At 38.1% G+C, this 8,493-nt stretch overlaps 1 protein-coding gene across 1 annotated transcript; it reads right to left on the bottom strand.

Moving 5' to 3' along the window:
* Nucleotides 1-316: 316 nt before the first annotated feature.
* Nucleotides 317-8,493, bottom strand: IRX3 (Cellulose synthase family protein). Its single transcript, XM_020662807.2, has 13 exons — nucleotides 8,418-8,493; nucleotides 8,088-8,283; nucleotides 7,373-7,587; nucleotides 7,086-7,173; nucleotides 6,847-6,982; nucleotides 5,408-5,674; nucleotides 4,260-4,605; nucleotides 3,158-3,421; nucleotides 2,464-2,676; nucleotides 2,121-2,337; nucleotides 1,697-1,887; nucleotides 1,262-1,615; nucleotides 317-1,184 (listed from the first exon to the last, which is right to left on the bottom strand). Exons 1-13 carry the CDS (start codon nucleotides 8,490-8,492, stop codon nucleotides 603-605), a joined length of 3,144 nt encoding a protein of 1,047 aa, XP_020518466.1. The 5' UTR covers nucleotide 8,493; the 3' UTR covers nucleotides 317-602.

Genomic DNA, 8,493 nt, shown 5'->3' on the forward strand with positions numbered 1-8,493 from the left:
ACGCGCCCATAATGAAACTCATCATGTTGTGGCAACTCACTATCCTGACCACCTAGCCTTAACCCGTTCCTATGTATGTGCCCTTATTTTATTACATGCCCTTGTTTTATTATGTTATATTTGATTCCTTTTTTTTTTAGGTTAATTTGTATCGAAGCAATGTTCTACTTCTTTTTCAAATATGAAACTCAAACTTGGATTTCTCTTTACACCTTCTTTAATGTCTTCATAAATTCTTGATAAACTTCTCTAAAATTTCAACGTCTCTGAAATATAAACAAAAATCACATCCAAACTTCTTTAAGACTTCAACATCTTTGAGCTATAACCAAAAATCGTTTGCCCTTTTCTGCAGTTTATTCGATTCCATCGTCAAATACAATGCTCAAACTTTAAATTCTCTTTACAGATTTTTAATCCGATGCTTCACACGCATCTTTAAAACCGCAAAGAGCAGATTATCGACAAACCAAAATTACCGCTTTGCTAATGCTTGTTCTTTCTACAACTCCACTTTGCTGATGTGTGTAACTTCTTCACTCAATTGACAAATATGTCGAAACAAACTATAGAGACTGTAACAATCATGAAGAATAGAGCGCTTAACAATTGATCCCACACTGCTTCGTAGTCGGTCCCTTGGTCTTAATCACAAATGGATCAATACGAACCCAGAGTAATGAGAAGATCGAAGCCAACAAAACGGACCAAATAACAACAATGGTCGGTGTCCGGTTCTGACGACCCATCAGACCTTTCAAGAACGGGTATAAATGCACGATCACCCAAAACGCAAAAAACAATTTTCCAAACAATGGTCCCCATGACTGGTAGCCATTGTTGATGGCATCAGAGACCCCAGCTACAACGCCAACAAGATTTATGATGAGGAGAGTGGTTGGTGGGATGAGAAGAGTTGTCCACTTGAATGCATAAAGTTCTCCAAACTCTTCATCATCAGTGGCTTTCGAGGTAACGGTGAAGTTGGTATCGATACCTGCAAGGACCTTGAGGAGGCCTTGCACCACTGCAAAGAGGTGGGCTGACACTCCACCAATCACCCAAAATTGTTCATTGCGCCACCACTCTTCAATACTTACACCACTCCATCGGAGCTCAAGAATGCCGGTCACAAAGATGGAGAGGAAAAGAGAGATGAAGAAGAGGCTCGCAAATGTGCTAATCTGCAATAATCATGGTGCTTCATTAGGAAAAGTCCCCAAATGGAAACAGAAATTGTGTTATAGAGCAAAGGACTTACAGTTGGCATGATGAACTTTCCACTGAGCAAGCAAATGGCTGGTAATGTGCAATAGGCCAATAGAGGAAGAGAGGTGAACGGGTAAATAGTGGTGTTTACATATGCAAATCTCTCAAGCCACTTCAGGTGACCACCATTGTAACCATACCAAACAGGGCTATGCCGACTAAAGAAGATCTCAACCGAGCCAAGGGCCCATCGAAGGACTTGGTTGAGCCGATCAGAGAGGTTAATGGGGGCTGAGCCCTTGAATGCTGCCCTCTTTGGCATGCAATATATGGAGCGCCAACCTCGACAGTGCATTTTGAAACCTGTTAAGATGTCCTCTGTGATAGAACCGTATATCCATCCAAGCTGCAAATGACCATGTTTTTTAGAGTGAGATTTTTGAGAGAGAGAGATAGAGAGAAGATGGTATTCCTGAAACCATATTACCTCAGTTCCCCATTCAGTCTTGTCTTCATAGCCACAACTAATGACATGAATGGCCTCTTTGAGCAGAGCGGCAGGGCTTGAAGATGGGGGCACACCTCCTTCCTCCATGAGTGTAGATGCAACAAAAACTGCTGATTGTCCAAACCTCTTCTCAAAATTCATCTGTGACATCAATAATGCCTTGTCGTCCTCTAAAAATTTGACAAACACAAGATTTCAGTTTAAAATACTTATAGTAGTTGGATGTTATATATGTTCTCTATTTACTTCTAATGTGACTTGTGAAAGCTTTTTGTTCCTACTTCTAAGGGCTCATGTTGGGGAAAGCTCATTTACACATTGTAAGAATTTTTTTTGGTTTCACATAAACAAAGTCTTAATAGGGAAAGAAACTGGTGTTTAGTAACTCCAAGGCCTCCCTCACCTCCATCGACTGTTGATCCTGATTTGCCGTTTCCATTTCTGGAGTTCTTTCTTGCCTTCTTTCGGCCACCGCAACAAGGCAAACAGCCACAACTCACCATTTTTGGGCGTTTGGGACCCTTGGGTGGTTCATATCCATAGAGAGCCTGCCTTCTAAAAACACACCCTGTACCTACATATACTGGACCTTGAATCCCATCTAGACCCTTCATGTTGATCTACATAACACGAGAAAAACCAAACCAACCAGATAAGAAGAGGGGTGATAATTAATTATATCAAAGACCGAAACTAACAAAATTATTGGCATGCATGTTTTGTATTTAAAACACGGCAACACTTACATCAAAAAACACGGTGTTTCGATTGGCATAACGATCGTGTGTATCAATGCCATCGAATCTCTGGGGAAATTGGACATAGCATACTTTTCTTCCGGTTTGTGCATCCATCAAGAAGCACATTGCCTCTCGAACAGCCTTACTGTTGTTTATGTAATGGTCACAATCCAAGTTAAGCATGAAAGGAGCATTGGTGAGGACTGCAGACACTCGCACCTGCAAGAACATTCATGAACCAATCATTTCGAATGGCAATGTGATGAATCTCTTTAAGCATTCTAGGTGGGACTTAAAAATGTAGATATAAAGAAAAATGCAAATAAAAGAATGATGGAATTGAAAGTTTCAATAGTGAAATGACATGGCTATGCAGACCATTGTGAGGACATTATAACATATAAAACAGACAGAAAAACAGATCAATGATAGAGAACTTATGGTTTCTCTCTTTTAGCTTTCTATTTGTAGTTCTTATAGCATACGCCTCATAATCACATAAAGAAAAGATCACAATTTCTCATTGTTGAAAATGCAAAGGTTTGTCTTTCATGATAGAAAACTTTTGAATAACTTGGGTAATAAATCTTTTGGAAAAACTGCCAAAATACTACAAGAATGGGTTTTTTAGATTTGAAATTAGAGAAGCAGTGATCACTTCTTGATCAACACAAAGGTAAATGCGGTTTTTCATGTATACCAAAGCATTCATGGCTCCAGCCTTCTTGTGGTGGTGAAAACCAGGCCTCTTCTCACGTGACACGTAAACGAGACGTGGAAGCTCATTTCCTTCTGCATCAAGGCCTCCACTGTGACCCAAAAACACTTGGATCATCCCCGGATGATCACGAGTGTTGTTGCCGGGCCATGGAGTTCCATCTTGCATTATCCATCCCTCCGGAGGAACTTTCACGGCCTTCGCAACCATTGCATTGATTCGGACCTTGAATTCTTCATATTCTCTCTGAAACGCCAAAACATTGAAATGTCCTCATTAATAAATTTCATATAATGTGGAAAGTGTACTTGCACAATAGTGCAATATGTATATATGATAGTAACAACACAAATGCGGCAAATTGTTTTCTCTTTATTTTCTAAAGCTGAAACACATACCATAATGTCCTTGACTAGATTCACATGTGAATTTTTTAATTCATTCGAATTTTGAGTCAAAAGTAATGAAGAAATAGATATCATTTTTATTATTCTTGGATTAAGAAAAATACACATTGCAATAAAACATTGCCTACAAAAAATAAAAACTAAGAGCACCAATGTCGGCTGACAGCTGAAATTCCTTTCAAGATAAAAGCTGCATGTATCAAAAGTCCTTTCAACAGAAAAATGAAATCCAACTTTATCAATTGTCCTGAGATACTCAAAATACTAATAATTTCTGACAAATAATATCTTGATCTAATTGTGGGTTGGTCAGTGGACTAAGGGTTTTGAAATTACGATATCTTCTTTCAGGAATAAATGCAATACACTCATTTACTTTTAGTACAAGATCACAATTTTTAGTACAAGATCACAATCATTTACTTTTAGCACAAGATCACAATTTTTAGTAAAAGACCACAATCATTATTAGCTGCTAGATATAAATGGGATGGTTACGGGTACTATTAATGTTGCTTAAAGTTCAAGAAAATTTCTATCCGACTTTCTGAAACCCTCCTAGCTATATAATTTCACATTTTCCGACTAGATTGTGACCTTCTTGTCGCAAAGGTGAACGGTCCTATAGTATAAAATCCGTTCTTTTACTGGTTCACTGCACCAGAGCTTTTTGTTACCTTCATTGCTCTACGTTCCTTGACAAAAGTCGGCTGCACCTTATCTTTGAGGTAGTCAATCTTCAATGAGAAATACATCTCTGGTGCTCTAGGCTCAATCGCAAACTTCTTACAGAAGGGAACCCATTTCCTTGCAAACTCAGCTGTTTCTGATAGGGCCTCAAAGGTAAGCATTGATGCTCCATCATCAGACACGTAGCAAGATATCTTATCGACCGGATAATCAACAGCCAAGATGGAGAGCACAGTGTTGGCAGTAACCAAGGGAGGCTCCTTCAGTGGATCCACTGTGCTCACAAATATGTCCACAGGCGAAAGCATCGAAGGCTCACCCTCCCTCTCGTATCTGCAAGTGATAGTATTCAATAATTGTACGTTCTTAAAAACAGTAAATGAATACCAGTATAAGACCAAAGCTTTATTCTTCGTTTTCATGAAGAGGTCAATGTTGGCTGAGGGGTTTATAATTTAGACAAGCTTGAGGCTTAATGGGAAGCAAGTAGTAAAGGAAAAGTGGATCTCCTTATCTAATAATTAGTCTTATTATTTACCCTTCAAAAAAACTAACGGGATTATATACTATGAGACTATTTATATTTAATACAAGGAGGTCACATTCATTTTTAACCATTGAATGTGAATATAATGGATTGAAATGTGTCACAACATTCAAAAAATTTTATTTTTTGGATATTGTGCTCAATCAATGTCATAATCTCAACCACCCAATTTCACATCCAACGACTAATAATGATTGTGACATGCTTGTATAAAAGCTAAATGATCATATTGTATGCATTTTCAAAAATATTTTGTCTTGTTCATATATATATATATATATATATATATACACGATAGTATATGACTATGCATTTTGTTGAGAAAAGTTGGAGACAGTACCCCTCCCTTAGAATCCTTGTGCCGAGTATTTAACCAGTACTGTTGCACATGCATGAATTATAAAACAAGGAAATTTTCAATAGGAAATGCAAGGTCTTATTTGTGAAATATATACAAAACCATATAATGTTTCAAATTTATTTTGCATGGGGACTTGAGCCTCTTGTTTAAGTGAGTTTTAGATGAACTCTCCATATAACCTTGACAGGCAGTAAGGCTTTTGATCAGAGCTATACATCCAAATGTACCTTAGAGAAAGGCGATCGAGATACGTCTCACGATCTATGGGAAACCACTTGGGGAATTGATCGAGAATCCACGAGAAGGCAAACCAGATCTCACATGTAACTGATGTTAGCCACAGACCAATGGCGTCGTGCACCGGGTTGAGGATCCGGTAGCGAAGAAAGATGGCGAGAATGAAGAGTCGAGCCACGATCACCATCCTGTAGGGGTTGACCTTGCTCGATGCAATCGGCACCTTCCTTGAAAGAGGCTGTCTAGCCTCATCCACACTGTGTAGGCATACAACATGGCAGATTTGGTCAGTTTGTGCTTCAAGAAAAATGGAATGAAAATATGAACAAGGGCATTTTGGTCATTAGGTGCTTCGACAAAATTGAGTAAACTATAGAAAATCATGAAGAAGTGCATCACGGCTCCTTCCATTTATTGCGTTGCCATGGAGAAGGGTATTTTCGTTATTCCTATATCGATAAGAGTGTTTTGTTCATTTAGGTAAAGGAAAATTGTTTCATGCAGCCTGGACTGCATATCTACAATATGCGCTACATATCTATAATATGCGGTCCAAAGGTACAAAGCATCCATATTAAAGATGGATGTAAATAGTTGGTCCATCTAAAAACCATTGTAACTCACGATCCAAATTTTTTCTTGATATAATTATTATATTCAGTTTTAATTTTTTTTTTTTTATATTCATAGTCACTATGTTAAATTTTATATATTCTCTAAAAATTAGGATCAAATTATATTTAAAAAATATATTTATTGCCGAGCCTGTATTTCTACAATATACGGGCTGGCTGCATGAAAACCGTGTCCTATAGTGAAATCAGTTGGCCAATAGGTGAGATCAATATTCCATTGCATGAACCGGCCACGGAAACCAGCCATGGCCCGTTGGGATAACCTGGAACTGGTCTACTTAACCAGCCCTAATCGGGCAAAATTTAAAAATAAAAATAAAAATCCAAAAAGAAAGGAAAAATATATTTAAAATAATATTAAACAAAACAAATCTAAATGAGATTAAAAAAGTAGTTAAAAATATAGATTTTAAAATTTTAATTTTTGACTGGGGGTATTTTCCAAAATAATCTAAAAAGGATAGAAAAAAATGTAAATATAAGTATTCGCCAAAATATTTTTCAAATTTTGCCAAAATGATAGAACGGATAAAAAAAGTATAAATAACTATGTTTTTTTATAATTTTATCAGGGATACTCAGGCTCACCATCTGGCGAGGCGAGCCCGAGTTACTCGTGCAAATCTAAGTGGACTCGCTGGAGTTGAACACTGGGTGAGATAGCTCAAAAGGTTGATTTGGTTATGTTTGGTAAGGTCAAGAGAACTTTGAAGCTCTCCAACTTTTTAAGTTCTATGGCACTTCGGCTCTCTCTCTCTCTCTCTCTAGATTATAGAGTGGTGTAGGTGGTGTACATGGGCATGTCTGGATCGAGATCGTTCGGATCAGGTCCGAGAAGCCCCTGCTTTGATTTCCAATCATCCATCCGATCTCTCCACTCTCCTCCTCCTTCCCTATTCGCATCCCAACCATCAAATCTTGCACTCCCTCCTGCCCCACACCAGAGAGAGAACGTAAAATTCATATAATGCGATTAAGACAGAAGAAGTAAATAAATGAAGAAAATTTTCAAATAATACAGAAAAAAAAATACCAGGTTCAGAGACGGGATATGGATGAACTCGTTTGTGCAAGGATGAACCCTGGTCTGCATGGTGAGGTAATGGAAACTCTCCACTTACCTGTAATTTATGCAAAAATAAAGAAACAAAAATGAGAGAGAGACAGATGCTCTACCATATACATCTCCACCATCGGTTCTCGATTCGGACTCGATTCAGTCGTTGGATACCTTTCTCTGCGTATTTTCTAACATATACTATATCTTCTTTAAGCTAAATTTATCTTAGAGTTTCGATGAAATAAGCATTAGAAATTCACCGGGCGTGATCTCGCGGTGATGGGGTGTGGGATTTCAGGGTGGTGATGGCTAGTCTGTGAAGCTTCTTCATCGACTCCTCGGCCATAGCTCATCTTGCCATGAAGCATGGCTTCTGCAAGGTGTTGCCTCTTGCTTTGTTCATCTTCCAGGCTAAATTCATGCTCAATATCATCAATGTCCTCTTCATCTTCATCCCCTTCAACCCTTGGACTTCCTATATACGTCACAACCACCTCATCAGAAAACCATTCTTAGCTTGATCTGCTTCTGCCATTCTATAGTAAAAGGGAGTCATTGAACTTCTAATCCTAATAGCCCTTCTTTAAAGATGTACTATTTTTAAGAATTATAATTTTTTTTTTATTTCATTCATATATCTCAATGTCGAGATAATTATAATTTTCCAACATCAAAACAGCCTTTTTCAATATTTTTTAAGGTGCACCTTAATTTTACATTTTTAAGACGTTGTAAACCTTTTTTTTTTACTTTTTCTTAACAAAAAAGTTTGTATAGAGCAGAGGCTCTAAACAATCAAATTAGAGCCAATCTAAAAAATTTCACTCGAAGAGGTTGTTTTGATGCCCAAATATCTTTAAATTGATCATCTCGAGACCAAGATGCATGGCATGAGCAAAAAATGAATAAATAAATAAAACCAGTAACATCTCTTATATGCAACCATAGAGATGAAATTTCATGAATATCACTAACCTTTTAGTCTCTTGTATCTGGTTTTGCACTGAGGGCAAAGCTGAGTGCCCTCTCTTCTCTCATACTCATAACAAGGGCGGCACACAGGGAACCCACACTCATTGCATGCAACAAAGAGCTCCCCTTCAGCTGTAACTCCGATTTCATCACCGCAGATCTCGCACACCTGCCCATCCAAAGCCTTCAAAGGCTTTGGCTGAAATTCATAAAATGAAATTACTGTTAATTGCACAAGCATATAATCAAGTTTCTCACATTCACAATAACACTCCTCTCTCTCTCTCTCTCTCTCTCTCTCTCTCTCTCTCTCTCTCTCTCTCTCTCTCATACCTCTTCATGACCATGGATGACAACAAGTTCGTTGCGGTTATGTGATCCAGCCACTAGTCCGGCGCTCGCCTCCATT

This window comes from Amborella trichopoda, chromosome 12 (genome assembly GCF_054954075.1).
Source record: "Amborella trichopoda isolate Santa Cruz 75 chromosome 12, AtrichopodaSantaCruz75HAP2 v2.0, whole genome shotgun sequence".
Lineage (NCBI taxonomy): Eukaryota > Viridiplantae > Streptophyta > Magnoliopsida > Amborellales > Amborellaceae > Amborella > Amborella trichopoda.

Bases quoted from the DNA above. Each gene is read 5' to 3' on its own strand.
- IRX3 (XM_020662807.2), bottom strand. From the start codon at position 8,492: ATGGAGGCGAGCGCCGGACTAGTGGCTGGATCACATAACCGCAACGAA. The intron at 1,616-1,696 runs GTAATATGGTTT...GGTCATTTGCAG, and splicing joins AGACTGAATGGGGAACTGAG to CTTGGATGGATATACGGTTC. The intron at 1,185-1,261 runs GTAAGTCCTTTG...TGATTATTGCAG, and splicing joins GAAAGTTCATCATGCCAACT to ATTAGCACATTTGCGAGCCT.